The following is a 25,846-nucleotide window of genomic DNA, read 5'->3' as shown; positions in this document are numbered from 1 at the left end:
GAGCCGGTCAAGCGCCACTTCTGCCCGTTTGCTGTCTTTTCTTGGACAGCAAATCTGAATGATAACTCACAAAGTATCTTGTATCCCAGGCTAAATAACAAGGAGCCCTGAAGGTAAAAAGGCTTCTGGTTATGCAGCTGTGCTGTAGAATTAGATTAGAGCTATCTGAGCAAATTATCCTAGTAAAGAATAGCCAGGAGCCTCTCTCTAATGGAGACTCGGCAGATAAGGCTCCTTTTTCTGATATGATAATGGAAGCAGAGCTGTTAATACTGTGTGAACAGGAGCTGCGCTGCGTGTGGTATGTGTTTCCCTCTAGGCCCTGTGCACCTGGCCATGATGTCAACTTCCTACTGCCCTGTTGTATTACCTGCCCCTCTAGGCAGAAACCAGAGTTTTTCTGTGATATTTTCCCACTTTTCTGCCAGGAGCACTTGGAAGCAATGAGAGAAATTGGATTGGTTTTCTTTTCCCCATGCATTTTGATCCAATATTCCCCATTACGTACTAGTACCTCCAGGCTGAGATAAAGCAGATTCCAGCCTCATCTCTCCTCCAGGGTCTCTTTCTCCTCTATGAACTTACTGATGCAGGGATTATACCAAATTGCTGTGATTGGTTAGAATTTAAACTTTCCTTTGACAAACCCCAAACATTGAGGTGACTGAAATGCTGGCCCTGCATCTTGGCTCTTGATCAAGGCTATTGCGTTGCTTTACATTGCCTTGGGTATATGGCTTGAAATAGAGCAATTAGGTATATTATATGCTTGGATTCACACCTGCTGTGGAGTTTAACATTGGAAAGGTGCCCCTCAGTGAGTCTTCTGTCTACACAGATCTTTTATGTACCATCAAAGCAAGTGGAGATGTTATTAGAGGGCACTGCTAACAATTAAATGCTGTATAATAATATTTCAAGTGCAGGCTTTTAATAAATACCTCCCAATCATACTGTAGACTTAAATACCGATTAACAGATGGCAATTACCAGACAATGTACCTCACATATAGATTAAAGCAGCAGACAATTACTTCTTTTTTTGTCAAATGAAAACCTGTGCTCAGAGTGAGCTTTGCCAAGTGATGTCTACTGCCATGAGTACAGTTCATGAGTACTGAAATTCCCGAATACAGAGGTCCTTATACACAATGCAAGATGCAGCATGGGTAGGAAGTCACCCTGCCCAGCCAGTGGGTCTCAGCCTCAAATGGGAAGAGACACATCTGAGGGTAATATAGTTCTCTTCTTGCTGAGGAGGCCAACAAGGGCACTGACTATGATAGGGAGCTGTGCACATCGCTTTTTGTGGGTAACTGAGCCATGGACTGACCATTATTCCTTAGAGACTGTCAAACAGCTTCAAATAATCACAGAAATAATGCTAGTGCCTTTCAGCCAGGGATCTCAAAGCAAATTGGCCACATTGCCTGAGCCTCACAGCCACCTCTGCAGGAGAACATAGATTCATAGATGCTAGGGTCGGAAGGGACCTCAATGGACCATCGAGTCCGACCCCCTGCCAGTGTTTAACATAGCAGTTGTTTAACAGTGTACAGCACTACTACAAAATGTGTTTCTGACAGAAGCAAATGCTCTGCTATCCAGAAACAAAACCTGAAAGTACGGGGGGAATTTCAGTCACAAGAAGGAAAGTACCAGAGTAGGCTCTTAACCAGGATGCAAGTAGGGACAATTCCACTCTCATAAAAAGTCTCTTGAGATCTTTAGTACCCGCATGTGTTTGGGACCTCTGTTTATGAAGTATAGGAAAGATGACACCTCCAGCAGTGCAGTGCCCTTTAACGTTATACTGGGACTGAACCACAAAAACCACTTCCTGCTGCCTCCAGGAGCAGTTTGGCAACCTCCTGTCCAAGAGCTGAGCCAGCTGGACCTACCAAGCTCGTGAGGTCAGAGAAAACAATTGCGTACAAGAGCCTGGCAACAATATTCAGATACTGTCATCCAATAGATCTGTGTGACAGAGCCATATAGAAACAAGAGGGTTTGAGGCAAAAGGCACCATATTATGGTGCCAACCCCTCAATCTTTAATTCCCCCAAGCATGGGTGCCAAGTACATGGGGGTCTGAAGGCCCTGGACCCCCTCAGGAAGAGGGGCGTCACTTGAAATGCGTAAAACTTTTCATATGTCCATCATCTTAAGCCTGCCAGCCCCCAGCCAAAATAAAAGTCAGTGCCTATGCCCCCAAGTCCTTAATTCTTATCTCTTGAGTAACAGGCTACTTTTACCTTCAGAAGTCCTCCGTTTGCCGTGCCCAGAAACACAACGGTGTAGTTATTGACGCTGGCAACTGCCACTGAAGTGAGGCCATGGTACTTGAACACTGGTGTTGCCTTTAAGGGTTTCAGGATGGCCAGAGGGTGCTGGAGGTGGGCTGCTCCGCAGTCTAACTGTTCTGACTGCAGCTGCAAAGAAACAGTCATGTCAAAGCGTTGTAGAAAAATAAAACCGTTCTCGCCGGCAATATTCTTTTTTGGCTCAGGTTAAACAGTCTACCCTGGGCTACATGCTGTTTGAGGGGAAACCTTAGCACTAAACATTAAGCAGGAGAATATAAATGAGTGGTTACAGTTGCGAAAATACTTATAATAGTGACACCTTATTCATCTGATCTGCTCTCTGTGGCACAAATCCGGACCACAAAGGCCAAGCAAATGGATTTCCTTTAGCATGACCTGTGGGAACAGAATCCTTCTGCTCGTGACGCAGGATATCAACAGAGCAGCTCGCCTGCAGCTCCCTTGCAGACCCCAGTGTGAGGGATTTGGGGAGTGCACCTGTACAGTAACAGATCCAGGTGACACAGCCATATACCTTAACAGACTCTGCAACCAGCTGTGGTGATTCAGCAGAGGGGCCCAATGACGCACACAAAAGGGAAGACCCTTGTTTAGCCTTCCGCATTACTGGAATGCCAGTTCCACCGTCTTTGAAAACTTCCCCAGGATTTGTCCCTGCGGATCATATCTGCAGACTTTACAACCAAACCCAGACACTGGGCTCCTCCTGCTCAAGACAATGGCAACATTTCAATTTGCATCGCTGGTAACAGCAGTGGAGCCCATGTTTTCACTGTGAAACATAAATGAGAGGGATCTGGATGCTGTTCATGCATCATCAAATTTATCAGCTTATTTCCAATTAAAAAACAGGAGACGTCTGGCTGGATTTTCACAATCCTGGTGGAGTTTGTAGAGTTGGGCAGGTAGAAAACTCACTCTGACTTGTTAGTGAAGCCAATGTGAACAGAGAAGTCCCAGACCGAGAAAAAACTGGAGGGGCCCAATCAGGTCAGTTTTAGAATGACTTTTTAATGATTTTTGTTAGATCTGAATGTGTTGCAAGTGAGTTTTCCTCAGTGCTGAGGGTCTGTTTCTTAAACGGATCATTTTTATTGCTTGTAAGCACTACAATTTGCTAATGTGTACTGACTTAGTAGTTGCAGCCCATTATAAAGTACAGTTCTGGGGGTTTACCACTGTGGAATGAGCAGAGTCTCACCAGGCTGGAAACTGCTTGGACCCTAAATGCAATATTTTTCTCTGTGTCTCCTAATCATAAAAGGCTAAATGGAAATCTTCAAACAGAGAGATCTGAAATACCATCTTCCTGTAGGATCCCACCTGCAGGTGTGCGAAGTGGTCTGGATGGGGAGAGACCCACCTATGCAACCTTTGCTGAGGTTCTGAGGACTGTAAATTTAGGGCCTGATCTTGCTTCTGCTAAAGTCAAATAGCAACACTTTGTCTGACTTAACTGAGCCAGATCCAGATTTTTATCATGATGAGCCATCCATGGTGCAAGTTCCTGTTCACAGACAGCAGGACTGGACTACTGGAAATGAAAAGCAGCAGGCCACTGGAGCAACCAAGTAGATGTGACCAGTGGGACAACAGATTTTAATTCTTCAGGGTGCTGAGGATCCTGGAGCAGCCCCAGGGCATACTAAAACTCTGGGCTAGAAATCTGTTACCATCCTACTTTCACAGAGTCAAAAGAGAACATGAGCTGACAATCACTGGATTGAAGGGATTGATGTGCATCGTCTGTACAGCTCGTTACCCTCAACAGCCTTTACCACTGCTCTCCGTTCTGCAGTCCCACAGGCTGGAGGCTCTGCTTTAAACTGTGTGCAGGAAATCCAGCCGTGTAACTTAAACTCAGAACAAGTCTTACACAACTCGCCTACCTCCCATCAACCCCCACACACTGCCTAGCCAGGGCGGCTGCCTAACCACAAGATGGCAAGGAGCCCTGCGAGGAAAGGAATCTGCTACGGAGCTTCCTGACTCAGGGTTTCTCAGCCAGGGAGGGTGACAGCGCAAACAATGCTGCAGAGGCACATAACTGATGCAAAAGCAGATTGGGTCACACACAGCAATGGGACAGGGCTGGGTCGTAAGTCACTGCCAGACCTTGGCTTCTCTCAGGCTCCCTGAACAGCTCTGTGCAGTACGACTTCGCGGCCAGCTTGGCAGTGTATCTGCATTGTGGAGGTCTGCATGGCTTGGGCAGTGACACAGTGAGGGATTGGGCATGCAGGGCAGGCTCCAGGGAAAACAGAGCAGCAGCTACCACCACCTCTGCACAGACAACATCAGCATGCCCCTTTCCCCACTGCCGCCAGCCTCCAGGTGCCTAAAGGAGCCAAAGGAGATTGGCACAGCACTACCTTTGTGCTGCACTCCCAGCCAGGTCCGCTCTGAGCTGTGGATTACAGGTAGCATGAGCCTGCGACTCTCCGTCTTCAGGGATTTGGAGCACTAAGTGCCCCTAGCTCAAACAGTGCAAGTCAGTCACCAGAAGGCATGAGACTCCCTTAAAAGTTATGTACGTTAGGAGCTAATTTTATTTGTCTCTGGCATGAGAACTTTCAAGCTTTGCCCCACCATTGCAAGGGGAAAAACATTTCTGTGACCGGAAACCCAAGACATCCTCAAGACAGCATGACTCATGTCTAAGTACTGGCAATGCTGGCATGGGTTTTCAAGTGTCAGAGGACGTTTCACTGCCCTTTCTTCCTGCCACTGCGCCCAGGGGAAAGAACAGCAGCTGCACCAGCCCCTTCCAGTGCCTGGATCAGTACTGAGGTGGGAGGGCTGAGCTGATAGTCAGTGAAATGATCACCACTGAGGTTATACTCACGGCTGACTAGGCTCCTAGTAAAGGCTAGGAGGAAGTAAAAATTCCACCTCATTGTGCTGTTTTGGGAAGCCTGGCTCAGGCGGGCAGCCTTCCTTACCTTTAGCCAAAGTGTAGAGATAGGCAAACTTAAGTGAGGAAAGGATTGCACACATTTTGGTTTTTGCTACAAAACCAAAAACTTGGTTAATCCTGTAATGTTGTTTTGGCATGCATGGGCCCAACACCCAAGTCCAGAGCGAATTCTGTCTCTTGGGTTCTGAGCCCAGGGATTCCCCCAAATTATAGCTCCGTGTAGAAAATACATCAAGTCAGTGATTTCACCTCCAAACACAGCTGGTGTTTTTCAGCAGAGTTTCATTTTGAGCTTTTGGTCGAACCTTATGCTCAAAACTTTCCTCAGAGGGTTTCTGGGAAAGAAAAGCTAAAACTGCAAAGGAGGACACCAGGCCAGAGGCACACCACAATCCAGGAGTTTAATCTGCCCTGCTCCCAAATCCAAAATATCTGGAGATTTAGAGGAACAGAAATGTAGAGCCAAACTCTGGGCCTGATTTTCCTTTATTCTGTCCTTCATCTTTTCACTTACAGCAATGCAAGAAGGGTATAAAAATCTCCCATTTTGACATGCTGACATATTCCACTCACTTTGTACAGCTGTGAATAACACCACAAGGAGAAAAGGCAAGAAACAGGAAAAAAGGCAGGAAACCATCAGCCTCCATGTATTTCAGGGCCAACTAAAACATGGCCTTTTGGGCTCATCTCTTGTCCAAGACAAAGTATTCATAGTCACCCAACAGCCTCCCTTACGTCAACCCTGGGGGTCTCCTCTCCTACCTACCACCAGCATGTAGAGGCCCATCTGGGCTCACACCACTTGGTCAGTTCCTCCACACCTCCAAGGTTTACGTCCCTTTTACGCTGACTGCCCCATGACTCCCCTTGTAATTTCTCCTCTAGCAATGTGAATGGATTCAATCAAGTTCAAATATCACAGCACTAGCACTGTTAAAAAAATCCCTGGTGACATCTCTACAGCAACCTTTATGAAGCGATTCACATGATTGGTGCATCTGAAGCTATTCACATGATTGGTATGTTGCTAGACCCATTACAGCATCATCTGAAGTGTCATTTTCCTGGCTCACGTCAAGAGAAATAGCAATTGTACTGTCACCTTCACTGAATGTTGGTATGTGGCTACACAGTTGACATCCTAAAAAAAAGGAAGGAGTGGCACAAATATTAATAGAGGTGACTTCCAGCTGTTGTACTAGTTTAAACGAGTAGGAAGTTGAGATCCTGATTCAACAAAGCATGGGAATACCCTCATTAGCTTCAGGGAGGAGTTGCCTACATGCCTATAATGCAGCGTGTGTTTATATATGCCACTCAAGTCAGGCCTCAGTACAAGTGACCCCTTCAAAATAACAAGAAGTAGTGATTCAAACAGATGAAATGCAGGAGTTGAAAAAGAATGCATCTTTATTGTACTATATTGTTTGGCCTAACAAACTACAGCTCATACACTACTTTCTCTCAAGGTTCTCTATTTATGCTATTTACTTAGACTGTGTATTTTCTATTATAAGTGGTGTATTTCAATATCTTTCATGTTATGGTAGTGTTCCAGTGATGCTGTAGCTATCATGGCCCAGGAATGATGTGAAAGACAAAGATTTCTTAGGGTAAGAGCTTTTATTGGACCACCTGCATAGTTAGGATACATTTAGACAAGCTTTCAAATGCAAGGCATTTTTCATCATCTCTGGCTTTTGCTGCTCAGAGCTGATGAAGAATGCCTTGTATTCAGAAGCTTGTCTAACTCTATCCAACTGTGCAGCTGGTCCAATAAAGGCTATCACCCTAAGAAATCCTTGCCTCTCAGTATAATCCTATACATACATTAGCATATGCTCAGCTGAAGGAGGAAGACCAATATTACAAGTAGGCTGCTGAATGCTGTGAGTTTCTCCTTATTTCATTATTAGATCTTCATTGCCAGTGTAAAGAGCTGTTTGTATCTCATGGAAAATCTAGACAACTGGCCTGGAAAATGTATACTCTCTGTATTTTAACCCCTTTGTTTTTTATTTGAACAGAAGTGGACTCGCATTGAAATCATGGGTTGGATTGCCCCAGACTTTGGAGTTATTCAAAGTCTCAATCCTGGTTTTGCTTCCTGGCATACCTACCACTGCCCAGGTTGAAGTCCTGAGCCTGGCGCACACAGCGAGTACACAGACAGGCTAGCAGTCTCTTTAGAACTGAGGGGGGAAAAGATCCTGTCTTCAGGGCATGGAGAGCAATTCCTACCTCAGGCTCAGTCCTCCAGCAACCCTCACAGAGAGACCAGCCAGAGCTTTACCTTGCTTTCCAAATGTGACTGCACTAAGGAACCCCTCGCCACCCGCCATACACTGGGGAGGATTTTCTCAGGCACAGTCAACTCTCTGGGTCATTCCCAATTCCTCGTCAGGAATCCCAAGAGACCGGCCAAAGAACATTGGTGTCCTTTGTACAACCAGTCTCCACCGATACTATCTTGGGGATATTTTTAGCAAACATGGTAAAGAAAATGCCATGCCTTTCATGCCTGTGCTCTTTACGGGAGAAAACTCCTATGCCTTTAAATTTTCAGCCAGATCTTCATTCATGGCAGAGCCAAAGAATCGGGCTTGCAGAGTGTTTCTAGAAGTCATTCCCAGAGCTCTGTGTACATTTGTCGCCACAAACTACAGACTAATTTTTGTCCAAGAAAACCAACACATAACTCGCTCTCCTCACCCTGGCAGACACTAGACTATGGGACTGCTGGCTTTGTTGGCTGCGTCAGACACAGAGTAACAAACCCTAATTTGAAAAACTTTTCTGCTAGAGGAAGTGCCTTGGAGTTGTGGCGCGGTTTGCAACAGGACCGAGACGAGGGAATAAAGCGTTGTGAATGTGAGGGGCTTTGCTAAATGGATTTTGCAGTTTTATACCATTTGGCTCCATTAAAGAATAAAATCCCAGCCTGCTCTGCTAAGAAGTGTTTACATTTTCCCCTGTAACTGGGCAACACAATTTCCTTTTAATATGCAGAGCATATCGCAACATGCTCTTTAATGACTGCTTCCATGAGCAGCCAAACTTCTATAAGTGCATTTGACCAGGGTCTGTCTTATTTGTCCTGGGGATAATTATTCTGAGCTTTTTCACCCTCAAAGCTCTTTGCGGATATTTAAGTGATCAGAAGTCCCAGTGCGTGGTGTCACAATCCTCACTGTGAGGAAACTGAGGCACAGGGTAGTTGGGTTACTTGACTGAGGTCACTGAAGGAATCAGCCAGTACTCTTCTAAGAAGTTGCCTGTAATTAAGATGGGAGATCCTTTCTCCTGCAAAGCTCACCTTTGCCCAGCTACACGGATTTCATTCCTTCCTCTTGTGTATTGCAGAACAAAATGGCAGTTACTTTATTTTCTGGCTCTGCGTGCTTATATAGGGCATGAGTTACTGAGCTAACAGAGTTGGTAAGTGGTTTTGTGATAAACAGGATGTGACCGTTACAACAGAGCTAAGAGGTTATTTTGGTTTGCATACATCCTTCCTCCCCGAAACACCTTTCTTCAGATGACATCACCTCTTCCAAAGAAAAGCCAGCAGGGAACACATAGCATTTCCCTCATTTGGATCCTGGGGTTTCTGTCCCTGAAGTATAGCACCAAGATGGTATTGTTGCTCTACCATTTCATGGTAAACAGGATATGACCAAGTTACATCCTTCTGCCTGCAATCCTTCTGCCTGCATTGGACTATCTGTCCCTCCAGTTCACAAAGCCAAGAAACACACGAATCCAAGATACAAACTGAGACAAACTCTCCTCCTAGTCACAGTTTTGAGCAATCCTAGGGGAAGATACCTGAGCACACCTATTGTGACACTTACTATTTCACCACTGCCTTTTTGGTGATATCATGGCCACTCAAATTCACAGTAATAGTGGGCACAAAAGCAGATGCTGCTACTCTTGAGCTAAAGATAACTCCCTATTAGCTGTATAGGACCTATTATAACATGCACAGCTGAGAAGATTTGATTCCCGTCAGAAGAGGACAGAGGCACACACATGTGCACCCTCTACCAGGGCCCCCACAATATACATTTATATGAATTTTGTTTGGGAGATAGAAGAGACAGCACTTCCCTGTTTTGTATGCACTGATCTGAACTCAAGACGAACAATGCTGATTAACTCCAGGCACAGTCTCTTTAAAATTTTTCACTAAGGCTGCTTACCTTATTTCTCCGAGGGCCTTAGTCTGTTTATTAGCAGCCTTGAAGTTGTGGCAACTCATCAGCTTCACAAATTGCACACTTAAATGAAGCACAATTATGCTGCAAACTAGACAGTAGGGCCAAAGAGCTCACATGAACTTAAGTAATTTATACTCTTAACTAATATATAGATAATGAGGGTTGGTGGTAAATGTAAGCAATATGCCAAAAATTGGGACTGGCATCTTGTTATGCAGGTAAGCAAGTTATGCACTTACCCATACACTGAATGCTATTGCTCACAAATGGTGCACAAAGGCTCAGTCCAAGACAACACTTAAGAGGAAGAGATGATCTTAAAATAAAGTGGGAGATAAAAGAAGAGTTCTAATCTCATCCAACACCTCCAAATATTCCATGGTGCAAAGTCAGCTCTTCTTTATCTCAGACTTAAAAAGAACCATAAACAGCTAAATGATTTACCACAAAGTTTCCATTATAACTTTTTCATCACCGACTACTCTGAATGAGAGGCGAGAATGCAGGATGTCGGTTTCGGAAGGAAGTCTGTTGGAAACAGGAGGAAGGGGAGCGGTGAGGCAATTCTCAGGAAAACCATGAAATGAACTGATTTTTGTTTCCTGCATTTGTGACCTTAAGAATAGTACTCGAGCAACCTGAAATGCCAGGGTTTATTTTTTAATCATAATCAGGCTGCTGGTCAAAAAAAACCCGCATGCTTTTGCTTCAAGGAGGCTGCTTCTTCCTCTACTGCAGCCAGTCTGCAAGCATGTTTGTGGAAAGGGAGGTTAACCCCTCTCATGCATCATATCAGAGTGGATTACAACTGCTGGCTTCTAACATGCCTGGAGTCCTGGGAAAATGACATAGCAAGCATCAAATAATCCGCTCCAAACTTGTTGATTTGTAGGATTTAGCAATTGTCTTCATCTGCTCAATATTTGGCAGTAGCTCCTCCACGACTGACATGTTCAAGCCATTAATGCTGTGATAAAAGGGCATTGGTTTTATCTCTTGCTTTTTTTAATGTAAACCATTAGCTTTTATTAATGCTTAGGTACAACTCAGGAAGAACTATGATCTGCAGACAGAAGGCTCAGAATAGTTTGGGAAATTTTTGGAGCTGTGAATTCAAGCTAAAAACTGCATAGAGCCTAAAAGCAGCACAGAAGGAGCTGTAGATATTAAAGCAGAATGGGCAAAATAAAGACCAGTGGCAGGCATACCCATTTGTATTACCAAAACAAAAATGCATAAGCCCTTCTCTGTGTGCAGCAAACCCAGACCCAGCCACCAAAAAGTCCTTCCCCAGGCGCAGCCTATTCATTATGAAGGTCTCTGATAATACTAGCAGTTTGTACACACAATCATGCGTTTATCCGCTGGAGTGTTGCAAGCAGAACTGTCAAAATCAGGCTTTTTAGGATGCCCAGAGGAAAATGTAATTCTCAGAAGAGGACTCTACTGTTCAGGCTATCAAGAGCCAACCGACCGCTCTGATTGTAGCTGCTGCACAGGAAGGCATTATCAGAAGGCTACTGTAATCTCCTACCATATTTTTCAGACGAAACATAAGACAAAACAGTGCTCGCTCTCAACTGTCCACTGCTTTTATGCCATCAAGTCCAGTTTTTTGTTCAACTCGGGCTGAAAATTCACTAATAAAACAAAACCAGTCAATTCTTTTCCAACCATTGCGAACAGAAAACAAGCAAGCCCCACTCTTGCCACAGAACAGCAGATTTCCTTAAAAAGGACTTGAAATGCAATTCATTCTTTTCCTACTGTTCACTTACACGCCAGCCTCTCTGAGCTATGGACTGTCTTGTTGGTGTCTGTATCCTGTGTTCTTATACACAGTGATCAACACACCCATAATACAAATAATGAACTATAATAATAAATAACCTTCTACTGTCAATTATGGCTTGGATCACTTCCTGTTCATGCTCCCCATGGGTTGCTTCTGAATCACCATAGTGGCTTTTTTGTGTGCATGTGTCTAGACACAGCCATGGGCCAAATGCTGAGGTGGAGTAAATCAGCACCAAGATCAGGGGAACCATGTCAGTTTTGACTAGCTAAGATCAGGTGAAATGTTGCAAATCAGCCTCCAAACAATGGAAGGCTCATTTTTATGTATGCCTGTATGAATTTCAAGACTAATGAAACCACTAACATCACATAGGGTCTGTGTCGTTACAGCTCAGAGAAACATATCAAGTCATCTTCTAGGATGCAAGTTTTAATATTGAAAGAGCTTCAGGGGATAATTCAGCAGCTCTAGGGAAGCAGGAGTGCATGGAACTGAAACAATAAGAAATCTCGGTTGCTTCCTGATTCCCTGTTTAAGGCCCTCCTGCTAGAGATCCCCTTGGGAAATAAAAGCCTTGCTAATTCTTATGCTTCCCAATGGAGGGCCCTGCCCTCTATTTTTTTATTATCACATTGTTGCAGATGGGAGAACAAGGGGTAATTCAAGAAAAAACAATGATCCGACAAAATGCCAGAACATGCCATTAATGAATGGTTAAAAGCCACATTTGTCACATTGCCATGGAATCGATTGTTGGAAAGCTGACTAACTGCAAGGCAGGTGGCAGGAAAGCCAGCACGTAACAGCCACCACAATCAGGCTCAGAGACAGCTATTTTAGCAGTGGCTGATCCATGCTTCGGACCCTGGACTGGTTTGTTTTCAAATGTATTGTCCCCTAGACTTGTCAATAGTTCTGGGTCTGATTTTGATCTCGCATGCCCTTTCCTGGACTCTCGGGGCCAGATTCTAATCTCCTGGACGCAGGTTTCACAGCATGTAACTCTGCCGATATCAGTGCAACCACTCCTGTTTGAGCTACGTGGAAGCAAAGTCAGAATCTGAGTCATTAGCTCAAGCGCAGGGATTAGGATTTGGGGGTTTGGAGCAAATCACTTAGAAAAATATCAAATACCACTTCGTCTTTTAAGTTGAAGCCGTCCAGGTTGAAGACAGCAGGCCAGACTCTGTGGGACAAGCTGAGCTATGCCTGGAGCACAACTCAGGAAGGCTGGGCAGAAATGAGATTACACTGTATTTTCTGGCTTAGCAGGACTTGGGCCAATACAATTAACTCGAGTTGGCTGGTAAGGGTCCTTCAAGGACAATTCCCTCAGTCTCAAGGCACACTCCTTTGCTGGTAGGAGGTTGGTCCTAAACCATCCAAGGATTCCCCTCTGAACGGGAAGTCATACTTGGGTATTTAAGATGGATTTCTGCTCCTCTCCACATCACTAGAGATGCCATGGGGACAGGAAACCAAGGGCTTGGGCCAATGACAGCTTTGCCACCAAATTTACCAGGGCTTGAAATATTTTAAATTAAATTCTTGATGCGACTGTCAGCAAGAAGCCCAGAAGTGTCTTAGTGTGACCCCTTTGTAACAGAAGGATGAAGACTTTGAAAAAAGCCTGGGTTGGCAGTGGACTCCCCAATTGATAAACCGAAGCAAAAGTTACTAATTTCAACCTGGCGTTGCTAAACCCAAGCCAGAAGGGTTCATGGCTCACTGAATGGATGCAATTGCTTATGAAAAATCATTAACAGATTTCCGCTGTCAAATCCCAATGAGTCATTGCTCTGTTTACAAATGAGCATCCACTGTACCAAAGCCAATGACATCCTACCGAATGGATGCATTCTTTGAAAGAGTAATCACAGTGTCGGTTCACCAGCTCCCTCCCTGTGCTACAACTGATGCTTGTAATCCCAGTGCTCAAAACCATCTCTGCAGCTTCTCTCATGCTTCTGATGCATGGGATGTCTTTCCTCCTCCTCTCTGCATTTTAATTTTAATCAAGAGCTGCTTCCCCACTGGTAAAACCCTCCTACCTACTTTTTTTTCCTCTTTGGATTCATGCTCCTTTTAGGCCAAATTCGGAAATTTATTCTTAATGGCCGTGATGGGGGTTTTGCCCAAATAAAAACTGAGTGACTTTGGACCTCAGCTTTAGGTAAACAGAAGAGAGGTTGGCAGTGGATGGCATGCATCTGAGGCAGGAATTTTGCAGGTTGATGCTGACACTGTGATGAGTAAATCACCAGAAGTGTTTTATCCGAAGACAAATTTTAAGTGACAAAGTCCCTGCCTACAAACCCTGGGACAATCAGACAAGGGAGCTCCTAGAAAAGGCTATCAGAAAAAGCCATTGGAGACCCACATCCAGACTGGGTGGACTGGTCATTTATTTCTGGTAAATGGACTTCTGGTATTTGCTGATGAAAGAAACAACTTCTTAAGAACTGTGGATTTGAAGAATTGAGAGTACAGTTTCCAAGAAAACAAGGAGGAACATTATATTCAGGTCTCACAGAAGACCTACAGGGTATCCCCAGTTTCCTCCTCTGCCACAAAGTCCCCATGTGACTTTGGGCAAATCATTAAAAGCTAGACCCACAAAGATGTCCCTCAGACAATATTTCCAAAGTGGTTTGACAAGGCAGATGAAAACGCTGAGAGCGCAGGGGCCAAAACCTTACTTACCTTACTCAGTAGACTCAGTATATTGTCAGGATATTGTCTACTGATGGGTTCAAAACATGGAATAGTTTTATTGCTAGTGCCCAAAATACGGATTTTGTGATGCAATGAGCCTGGCACCGGGATCAGAAATGTCTCTGGGTGGCACAGTGGAAATGGACAGATCCCATCAAAGCTGATTCAGGACATCAAGATGCACGAGCTGAACTCATGGTAGAGAAGCAGGAGAATGAAAAGAGATGTAAATGAGGGCAGGAAGTGTGTGCAAAACTAGACAAAATGCCTGGCCAGACCCGAGAGCTGGATTAGTAAGGGCAGAAGGATCACCCAAGATTTTCCAGCTGAGGCAAATGAATCTCTGTCCTTGCAGATCCCCACCAACCATAGGGGCTCTTCCATTACAAGTCTTTTGCCTTCAGAGTTTGAGGTAACATGGAAACCAAATGAGGCAAGTGAGAAGGCAGGAAGAACCAACTTCTGCCCTGCAACAATCTTTCATTTAACTCGTGACGTGGTCCCCTCCACCAGCCGTGTTGACAGGCTTTACTTAGATTCCAACTACCCAGCAGCCAGGAGTCTCCATCACTTCAGAGCTGCCTGCAAGCAGACTGACTTGCTGATCCAGCAACTTTCACAAGCACTGGGGGCATTTTAGCAAACTGGGTTCTGTTAAAGTCAAGGGGAGTTGCGTGGTTAAAATACAGCAAAAAAGATTTGAGAGGGCAGAGTTTGTAGCACATGCATTTCTAAGAGACAGAGCTAAAACTAGACCTGAGTCAGGCGAGCCCAGGAGCTCCTTTTTGGCACAAGAGCCTTAGCACTTGTCAGAACTGTAGGTTTTTTTTCCTACAGTGAGATCTCTTCTCTCTCTCTCATTGCTTCCTCTGAAAGGGGAAAAGTTGACCCAGAGACTGAACTTATGGTAAAGAGAGTGGGAAGGAATGTTAACTTGAGAGCCTGATGGGACCTGTTGTACATGGCCCTCTCCCCACATAACCATGAAACTTGCAGGCTTCTCTGCTCAGGGCTGAACTGCGCCACTATACGAGTTCCCCCACTCCGAGCACTATGGTCCAAAAGTGTTGTCAGGGCAGGTGTTTTATGTTGCAAACAAGCTAAGGGAATGACCATCATCTCCATGCGACTAAGACAGAAAGCAGTAAAGCCAGTAAAGCTGGGAAATAAAAATGCCTGCCCTTTACTGAAACTGCACATCCTTCATGCTGCCGGGAACACTGGTCAAGCTTATTATGTTAGTCTTCATCCTGTGTTAAATGTAATATGTCTAGATTATACAATCAAAGCCCTGAGGAATGGGCAGTCTGAAGGATTAATGAACAAGAGCTCCACAGGGGCTATCATAGCCAAAATAGTGTATATTTAAGCAGTGAGAGGCTGTTTGCCCTCTAGAATCACCCCTATGGAAACAGAGTTCCAATGCCCAGGTTCCTTGGGGACAGGAGAACTTATCAGCCCAGGACTGCCTCAGTCCAAGGGCATTCTTGCTAGTTTTGAAAGCTGAACTGAAATGTCCCTCTTGAACTTGTTCAGAATAAGATGTCTGATTTATTCAGACCATATTTTCTTAGCTGCCCTTTCCTCAGGAGAGTCCCTTTCTTACTGCTCAAACTGTGTTTCTCATTTGTGTTTAGCTTTGGCTTTGGTAACAGATTTCAAAATAGTCTAAACTTCTTCCCAGAGGGAGGAATTTTGGATTGACAGTAAGTTAGGTTCCTCCGCATTCAGAAGTTACTTTCTTATTTTTAATAGAGCTGACACTTAGCGGTATTCATCTTCAAACTGATTGGGAGGCACTAAAGTCTGATTCAAATGCTGAAAAGTGCCTATTAACAAACAGTACCTTCTTACGTCATAGAACTGGTCTTTCCATGCATTCACTCCAATCTGCTTACTTTAGGAACAGAAGGGTTGTTCTGTATTTTACATGTCAGCTATGCAAAACCAAGGAAGGGACTGGAGAGTGAGCAAATTTCTACTCTTCTTTTGTGCATCCTCAGTAGAAACTATTTACTGAATGTAATTAGTTCCTAGGATTCAAATCTACTGAAGACAACTGTGCTACACTAGTATCTTTTGGGATGCAGAGGAACTACCGCTGGTGCCAATGCCAAAGGAAAAACAATTAAGCCTTAGACCAGGGGTGGGTAAAATGCAGCCCGTGGGCCGGATGTGGCCCGCCAAGCCATTGTATCTGGCCCACAGGGCCCCTAAAAAATTTAGAAAAGTAATATTTGTCTGCCCCTGGCTGCCTGTCATGCGGCCCTCAATGGCTTGCCAAAACTCAGTAGGTGGCCTTCCACCCAGAATAATTACCCACTCCTGCCTTAGACTCAGATGCTGGGGGTGGGAATGGGTGGGGTATTTGCAGGTATGAAAGGCAAAAAAATTGGTTTCCTTGCTAACTGGGCGCACTTCATATGCAAATCACAGAGGGACAAGAAACAGGAAATCCAATTATACCTCTTCTACAGTTACTTCTCAGAATACAAATAAAACACAAAATAGTCCAGTCTTTCAGGGGCAAACCTTGATTTACTTATGTACAACTTGCATTGACTCAACATTTCTACTAATCAAAAAAAAAAAATGTAGCTGTGAGTGCAGTATGTACCAGTCCATCCAGGATCACTTCAGTGAGCTAGTACAGGTAGGAGTTACTAGCTTCAGTTTAAACCACAACTAAGACAGGAAGTTAAAAGACTTGACTAAGGCCTTACAGGGAGTAAGAAAAGTAGGGCTGCTGAGAACTCAGGAGCACCTGGCTTCCAGTCTAGCCCTTAATCCTCTACGTTTTTCCTCCTCTCCTTTGACACGAGTGTATATAGGACAAGAGATGTTCTCCAGACTGTCTCGGAGTAATAAGGAAGATCGGCTCTGTGCTACTGCACCTCAGCAGCATTTTTTGAGGCTCTCTCTTTTAGTAGGCATATAGCTCCCAGTTAAGGAAATAATGGTAAAACTAGTTGAAATCCACTGGATGCCACTGGATTCTGCAAATGCTGATCTCCTGTGGTATAAAGAATCCTTTTCTCTTCTCTCCCTGAGCATATTTTTCCTCTTATGCCTTTAGGTTTTGTGGAAACAGATGTTTCCAAGACTGTCTGGATAGGTCTAGTAAATCTATCAAAATCCATTGGGTCTTAGTGTAGGGTTATCATCAAACATCAGCCAAAAACATCAAACTAGAATTATAAAGTGCACAGGAGGTAACATTACATTTCAGATTCTCCCCAAAACTTTAAAGTGTTCTTTTAGGTCCCTGACAAAAGGAAAATGAAAGGTATTTCCTGCCTATACAGGAAGTGGATGAAGACAGCAAGCTTATTAATAAGACTTCTTTAACATACTACATAAGAGTCGCCCTTCACAGAGGGGATCATGTCTGGTTTTACACCTGGCTCAACCTTCCCCATCCTACCACTGGTGTAACTCAGTGGGAAGGGCTCAATCCAAACCCCACAAAAAAAGTCAATAACAGAAATTATCTACATCACTTGTTCTCCAGGAGATGCCTGCTTCACTTAGCTGGGACTTCAAACTGAGGTCCTCCTCCTATGTAGTGGTCTTTGAGACTCTGAAACTTCAGGCTGAGAATCCCTTCTGTATGTCATATCAAAATCTCACCCCACATATCTCCTCTTCTAAGTGCTATCATCATGCTGGCAGTTTTTACCTAAAATTTCCTCTACAAAACATACCCTATGAACAGATAGTCATGAGGATAGTCCCCAAAATCAAGAAGCCCTGTTTTTTTAACTGGCACGTTTCCTTTAAGTTTCCCACTGTCTAAACTGTCAGATAATAATGAATTTTGGTCACTAATTTTGGTCCATGCTGGGATTAAAAATCTAATATTAAAAAATGCATGTCTTAGAAGAAGAAAAGTATGAAAGATCTTGATACTTTAAACAGAGGTGAATCAAAAATGGGAATTGGAATCCTAAACTCCCTTTGAATAACAAGGGGGTGTATTTTTGTGTTTGTCCAAACCCAGACTGGGTTGCTGTGGCTGGGAACCGAGAGAGACATACTCTCTAAACTGCTTCTAATTCATATGCTGCTGCAGTCTTGTGGGAACAGCCATCCTTAAATGATTTCTGGCCCAAGATGTTGGCAGCCTTGCTCAAACAACTGGACTGGTCTCATGAGACAGCAGCTACACAAGGCAACTGACCTCACAAGCTAGCTGCATTTTGGACCAAGCTGTCAGAATAACTTGCTGAGACTGTGGTATCACCTCATCCAGACTTGCTCCCCTTGCCCTGCAAAGGGCTTAAATCTGAATCTGGACTTGTGGCCTAACCCAATTCAGTTAGGCTTTGCTCACATCTTACTGCCAAAATTTGTTCTGCACAATGAGAGATGTGCTGTATTTCAGTGTGTGGTCTGAGGTGGTGGAAGGATGTTAAGTAACTATCAGATTAATTTAGCTGACTAATAACAAATTGCACGGATCCCACAATCACGCTCACTGTTAGGTACAAAGGGGAACAAAACTAAAGAGGCACTGGAGAGACAGATATGGGGAAGAAGTAAAAATGCACAGCCTGCTTATTGCCCCTTTCATAGCTGCCCCCTTGCCTAACAAATGAACTCCCCTGGCCAGATGTATCACCTGAAAAATCCAGTGAAGTGGCCAGAGTGCAGGGGGAGAGGGAAAGGAAAGGTCACTGTATATGGCATGATCCCCCTCCATATAAACCCATTTCCATGTAAGATGGAAAAGTTATTAGCCCTTCTGTACTCTCTGACCCAGATCAAATTAGACAAAGAGCCCAGCCATGGCACAGGGCCAAATAACAGCACTGTGAACACATGCTAAAACTGAGAGGACTGAGGAAGGAGAGAGACCGCTCAGCTCACTGGGGATCAGCAGGGTTCAGACCAGGTTTTCATGTGGATCCTTGTTTGGCATCTTTATCTTCTGCCACGGCCCCAATCTCTGATACACTGCTGCAAAACCCAAAGCCCCAGACACGATACCCAGCTCTGGAACAGCCACAGAGGTTTAATTTTTACATGGGAGGGGAGCACGGGAGCCAAACTCGTGCCTGGCATGACTCCATTCAGTTTGGTGGAGATGTAGCATGCATGAATTTGCCTCACCCTCCCAGCTGCAAAACTTCAGAGACTGTATCTATGTGTAGTTATTTCTCCTTCCCTGAAAAATAAGGCATTATAAAACTCAGAGAGGGGCAGAAATCGTGGCAGCCGGCAAAGGCAGCCGCTTCATGCCTGTTCCAACCACTAACCATTGTCACTGAATTTCTGGCCATTGCTGGCCCACTGTGTTTTAAGAATAGGTGGCCTGATTTTCCCGCTTCCTGCAGTGCCAAATATCTGTGGGCTCCATCTCCATTGTAGACAGGGATTTGTGCGAGAAATGATTGCGTGTTCCTCCAACCGGGCAAGTATTATGGACAGCACATGAGTAATGAGACAAGATTATCAGGAGCTGTGCTATCATCCTTTCTGATCGCTATGTCACTTCTGAAATACACTCATCTAGATTCAGCTTGAGATCAGTCCCTTTTAAAGCAGGCGCACCAGAGAGAGTCTGCTCAGCCTCACTCTGTCAGAGTGGTGGCTGCCAACAGAACTGTTAAACAGATGTTAGATATTAATACTGTTCTTTCTGCTCAAAAATGTCAATAAATTCTATTGGCCTCCCTTAGTGGGGGATCACTGCAGACAGTCTGCTACCTCCTCCAGTTGCTGCAAGGTGTTACTTCCCAACTGGTAAAAAAAAACAAACCAAAAAACCCACGAAGGAGAATGAGGAGTTGCAGTCATCACTCAACTTCCCAAGAAAAAGATGGGGGTGGGGGAAAGCACATTACACTTGCAAATTAGCTGTTTTACTTTTTATTTCAGACAAACTTCTCCTCCATTCACTCTTTTTAGGCATACCTAGATATTTTTAGGGTATTCCTTTTTTTTCCCCTTGTTGTATAGCAAATGACCTGGAGGTTGGGACTCGTGGGTTCTAGTCTTGACTGTACCACTCACTCCTTATCTGACAATGGGCAAATCAGATGGTTCTTAAAGCCTCACTGTAAAGCGAAGAGATTAATTCACAGGGGCAGTGACCCTTCCTTTGTAAGCATTTGTTAGCTGTGCTAAAACTTACTAATGGACAGCGCTGCAGAAAAGCAGTGTCAATGTTTTTTTCTGTTTCCCTCTCCAAACACCAAAACATAAATAAATGTACAAGGAGTAACATCAAGGAGTCTAGCCATAAGCTCTGCCCTGCTGATCATTAAGAACATTTGCCATCGTTTAACTCTACATTAGTGCAGAAACTGAATCTACGAATGACCAATGGAATGTCTCACTGCTCCTTGTGCGTACATACTGCTGTTGGACCCACAGCTTCCTCTGGCTGCATTAACTGTGCATGCAAATTATCCATGTGTGTTGTACTAAAAGCATGAGCCATTACATATAGCTACATTGCTATTGTTGTGCATTGGGTTAAATTGCATTGAAATTCATGAGTGTATTAGTCACCTACCAATTGAGGTAAATGTCAGGAATTCTGAAACTCCATTATAGAATTGGGTAGCAAAGAAAATAGCAGTCTCCACTCAAAACACAGACCCAAGCCACTAGCACAATAATGGCACAAGAGGGTGGATGGGGTTTCTTTCATAAGGTATCATTTTGTGAAGAACAGTGGATCTTCATAGTTTCATAGTTAGTAGGGTAGGAAGGGAACTGAGCAGATCATCAAGTACGAGCCCCTGCCATGGCAGGAAAGAGTACTTGGGTCAAATGACCCTGGCAAGGTGTCTGTCTAGCCTCCTTTTGAAGACTTCCAGGGGAGGAGCCTGCACCACTTCCCTTGGAAGTTGGTTCCAGATCCCAGCCGCCCTGACAGTGAAATAGTGCCTCCTGATATCTAGCCTGAATCTACTCTCCATCAACTTATGGCCATTATTCCTTGTTACTCCCAGTAGTGCTCGGGGGAACAGGGACTCTCCCGTTGCCTGCTGGTCTCCCTTGGCCAGTTTATAGATGGCCACCAGATCCCCCCCATAGCCTTCTCTTGTGGAGGCTGAACAGGTTCAGGTCCCGTAGCCTTTCCTCGTAGGGCCTGCCCTGCTGCCCCTTGATCATGAGAGTGGCCTCCTCTGGACCCTCTCCATGCTGTCCACATCCCTCCTGAAGTGTGGCGCCCAGAACTGGATGCAGTACTCCAACTGCAGCCTGACCAGTGTCGCATAGAGGGGGAGGATCATCTCCTTCCACCTGCTTGTGATGCATCTGTGGAGGCATGACAAGGTGCACTTGGCCTTCCTGACTGCATCCCCACATTGGCGGCCCATGTTCATCTTGGAGCATATAATGACTCCAAGATCCTTTTCTGCCTCTGTGCTGACGAGAAGGGAGTTCCCCAGCCTGTAGGTATGGTGCTGGTTCTTCCTTCCCAGGTGCAGCACCTTGCACTTGTCAGTATTGAATCCCATCTTATTCTCATCTGCCCACCCCTGTAACCTGTCCAGATCCAATTGCAGCCTGTCCCTCCCTTCTAGCGTGCCCACATCTCCCCACATCTTAGTGTCATCAGCAAATTTGAACAGGGTGCTTTTTACCCCTCGTCCAAGTCACTGATGAAGATGTTGAACAGTGCGAGCCCGAGGACCGAGCCCTGGGGGACCACACTGCCACATCCCTCCAGGTGTGGAGGAAGATAAAAAGGAAGGATCAAAACACAAGTTAGGAGTAGAAAAAAACAAGGAAGCAATGTCCTGAGAAAAGCCTAGAGAGAAAAAGCTGTTTGGGCTAATTGTTAGCTGAAAGGGGATGAAATTTTGACCAGATAACTTACCTCTGGTGGTTTAATTTGTCCTGCATTCAGGGGAAGGGAAATTTGAACATTGTAAATAAACCTGACTGCATTAGAGAAGCACTTGACACTGACAACCAATTTCTCCCCACAGCTGACCTACAGGATCATGACTTGTGATTTGCTTTCTGGGTCCTAAGTGGTAAACGCTATCAATACAGCTGGCTGTTGCATGGGAACACATAGAGGGAGGTAGAGTGTGCTGGCTTCCTGGTGTTTTAATGGATTATTTCTATCTCTTGTATTAGCTGGCCATAAATTTGCATTCAATTACCTTAGCCAAGGGATTACACTTTTAATGCCTCTGACAACCTGCTGGAGAGGGTCAGTGGAGAAGAATAAATATGCCAAAAAATCTGGATAGGCATCGAGGGGGATTTGCAAAAGTGCCTATGGGAGTTAGGTGGTTTTGTAAAATCCCACTGGGGCCTGTCAACATCTCTAAGTCTATAAATGACTTGTGAGAATGGGCCATTGCCCACTGATCCTACTCTTTTCATTCTTCTTAATGCAAGCTGAAAATCAGAAAATTGATGCAACAGTCCCTCCGGTTGTATCTTCCGAGACTTCACTTCAGAGCTGGTATCCACCAAGATACAGAGCTTATCAAAGGGGACGGCTACAGAGAAACATGATTCCTCTCTTAGCACCAGGAATGAGTCCCATGCCTCTGCACACTCCCAAACATTACAGCTAAGTACAGACAGTCAGAAAGTCTGCAGCTGAATCAGTTCAAACTAGGCAGCTTCCTCTAAGCTGTGTAGGTTGAACCAATAACCAACTGAACTGACATTCAGGTTTCAATTGGGAAAGGCAGGGGGAGGTCTGCACTGACCCAGGCCAGTAGGTGGGGTGAGCTAGAGCACATCTCCTAACCTGCTGGCCATGGCAAGTGTCCCCAGCCCCCTGTTGTCCCCCACAGGGGGTTCAGGAGCCCCTGTCCAGGTGCTGGCCCACCTGGGGGAAGCCTCCCCCTCAGGAGGTTCCCCCAGCCTGGGTTCCCCACCTCAGGCAGCCCTGGGGAGCCCCCGCTACCCCTTGCCAGCCGCTCATTGCTTCAGCTGCTGCCACAGGAGCAAGGGAGAAGAAGTCCTCCCGGCCAGGTGCCTGCCACTGCAACCGAGCATGGGGGCACCAGGGAGCCCCCACTGCAGGGGCTTCCTCCACCCCAGCCCAGGGTCCCCCAGCCCTGGGCAGCTGCAGGAGCGGAGGGGAATTCTTCCCAACCCCAGCCCTCTGCCTGAGCTGCTGGAGTCTCAGGGATAGTCCAGACAGCAAAGTGAAGTTCCTCTGCTTCCCTGTATTAATTTTGCCTCCGACTCACAGCAACTAAGATGAAATGGCCTGCGGAGGAACAGGAGAATTTCCCTCTGCTCCCTCAAAGCTGCCTGAGTCTTGCAGGGGCCAAAGCAAGGCTCTACAGCAAGGTTTGGGAGGGGAAGATTCCCCTCAGCTCCTAGGGCTGCCCTGGGCTGGGGGACCCAGGGCTGGGGTGGGGGGAAGCCCTTCAAGGTGGGGGCTCCCCAGTGTTGGGCTGCATGGGCAGGCACTGGCCACAAGGACTGTTTCTCCTTCCCTCCTGGGAGGGGAGGGAGAGGGCTGCCAAGGTCTGAAAAGCCCACACCACAGGGGTTTTCCCTCCTCCCATGTGCTGTGCTAGGGGATTCCCTGCCCCCACGCTTCCCTATGGGCTGACAGACACAGGCAGGAAGCAGCCAAAAGGCAGAGCGGCAAGGCAGTCTCTGCTCCACTGGAGCAGGCAGCATAGCCCAGGGCTGCAAAGCATGCTGGGGGACTGAGAGTTAACTTGAACCAGGAAGGGGTCTGGGACAGAAGTTCCATAAACCGGTTTGACCTAAATCAGTTAAGTCTGATACTACATCCAACCAGATTTACCTTAAACCAGTTTTGGTCATTTAAAGGCAGTTTATGTGCACTGAATGTCTGTCCTGTTACAGGTTCCAACCAGTTTCTGATCACTTAAACCAGTTTATGTGCAACTTCTGTCCCTAGCCCACCAGTCCGGGGAGCCAGAGGGGAGTACAACACCAATGTCCTAGGTAGGGCATGAAACCAACCATCAGGTTTGGAAAAACTGATTCCTTCTCTTGCATTCATACTCCTTTCTACCAAAAACCATTCATCTTCTATGGGAAAACTAGTGAATCTACTGGGTCAAACATAGCCTGAATTTCTAGCATGTAAGGCTTGGTGAAAGCCATTCAGTCAGTCATGGCTATTTCTCAGATTCTTAGACCCCTTGAAGTTCTGAATGGGCTGTTCTGTTTTCCTTATCTACAAAAGAAAATCAGCAGTTTTACGTGTTTTGAAGTATTCACTAGCTCTATGAGTTGATTAAGGTTCACAAGCCCACTTTCTGGCCTTTTATTGCTTGTCTACCTAAACCAGACACAGCTTCTGGTTTCAGGGTGCAGTCAGGTGAAATTTCACTGACTTTTGGATTCATTTGCACCCGAAATGCAAAGCAGGTGCGAGTTAACCCAGGGCTCTTAGGGAGTTTGTGCTCTGTTGGTAAGAACCAAGGCATCTTGAGCCCCTGCTAAGAAAGAATGATATATGCTTCACACAGCTTTTGTTTTATCTTCCTCAGCTATGTGTCTATGCCATCAAACTGAATAGGAAATTGTGTTTTGAAACAAGTCCATGAAAAACTATACACAACAGCCTCCTAATGCCGCCTACCACTCAGGAGAGATGCGCCTACAACACTGTGCTCAGATGTGGATTCAAGTCTTAACTCTTCCAAAGTACAGGGAGGGATAGAGGTAGGGCTTTGGTTTGGGCTGAAAGGCAATGATCCTACAACCCAGTCTAACAAAGCACAGAGATCTGAGGTTGAGGCAAGGGACTCTGTTGATTTATTGATCTATGCCACATTCAGAATCAAAGAAAAAAGATGAACTATAATATATAGCAAGATAGGGTAGCGCTTGCATTTTGTAATATTTTATATCAATGCTACTACTAAGCCCCAAACGCATAAAATTCTGTGAAAACAGAAATTAGTTATAGGAACTTTTGCTTTATTTTTAACTATAAATGAAGTGCAAATTTCCAGTTTCCTTTTGTGGCTAGTCCCCTGTATTTGTTTGAATAAATATAAGGTTAGAGCAAATTTATTTTCATGTTTGGAATTTCTGAATTAGTATAAACCAATACTTCAAAGTAACAGAGCTCCTATAAAACCCAATCCCCACCGAGACGCGGCAGTATATTTGGACAGCAAGTAGACGCTTTGTCATATTCCCATGTGGATACAAGTTTTTCTTTGGGAACATTTTCTTACTGGTTTTAGGAGGCATTTCCAAACCCAAGTATACACATACTGAAATTGTTTATATAATCCACCCAAGCAGTACATTTTATTTAACAACCCATTATTGTAAAGTTCATTGCTGGCTATCTAATCATTAAACCACAAAACACTGCATTCAACTAACATGCAGGATCTGACACAAAGCCACAAGAGCCAGACCTTTCAGAGTTAATGCTGAAACGCATTATTATCACATGCCACTCTGCCTATATATTTCAGCATATAAAATAGCATAAGCAGAACTCACTGGAGACCTCCACAATAGCTGTGCATAACTAGACAAGTTTGGAGTGGTGTTCTAAGCTTAACTCTTTCCTCAATTTTGTATGTCAAGTTTCATTTTACCCTGTTTTCCTCCCAGATCCTCAGCTACGGCTGAAGCATGCACGGAGGAATGGGTGGTCAGTGTTGGCTTACCATTTACATTTGAATTTACCATTCCTGTTGCTGTTGCTGAAGGCCATAGGTGCTGGACATCAGCTTGACACAGGGACATCCCAGCTGTGTCCCCTATCCCCTTCCTTCTGCTATGCAATCATCAGGGAAGAGTAGTGCTATACAAGCTCCTACGCTGGCTCCACAAAACTGGCTGGTCCCCCCTAACCTGGGGTAATTCTCAACAAGTTAATCAAACCTTCCTTTTGACCAATTTGCCATGGTGTGATGTGAAG

At 45.1% G+C, this 25,846-nt stretch overlaps 1 protein-coding gene across 1 annotated transcript in view; it reads right to left on the bottom strand.

Annotated features, from left to right (window-relative positions):
• Positions 1 to 25,846, bottom strand: part of PLXND1 (plexin D1) — a 117,637-nt gene that overhangs the window by 85,063 nt on the left and 6,728 nt on the right. The window contains exon 2 of the mRNA XM_090021360.1: positions 2,256 to 2,432. Coding sequence (XP_089877486.1) covers positions 2,256 to 2,432 — 177 coding nt within the window. The remainder of the gene's footprint in view (positions 1 to 2,255; positions 2,433 to 25,846) is intronic.

The sequence above is a fragment of the Crocodylus siamensis genome, chromosome 11 (genome assembly GCF_052110815.1).
Source record: "Crocodylus siamensis isolate JL-2025a chromosome 11, ASM5211081v1, whole genome shotgun sequence".
Taxonomy (NCBI): Eukaryota; Metazoa; Chordata; order Crocodylia; family Crocodylidae; genus Crocodylus; species Crocodylus siamensis.
This window is presented reverse-complemented; position numbering and strand designations above follow the sequence as displayed.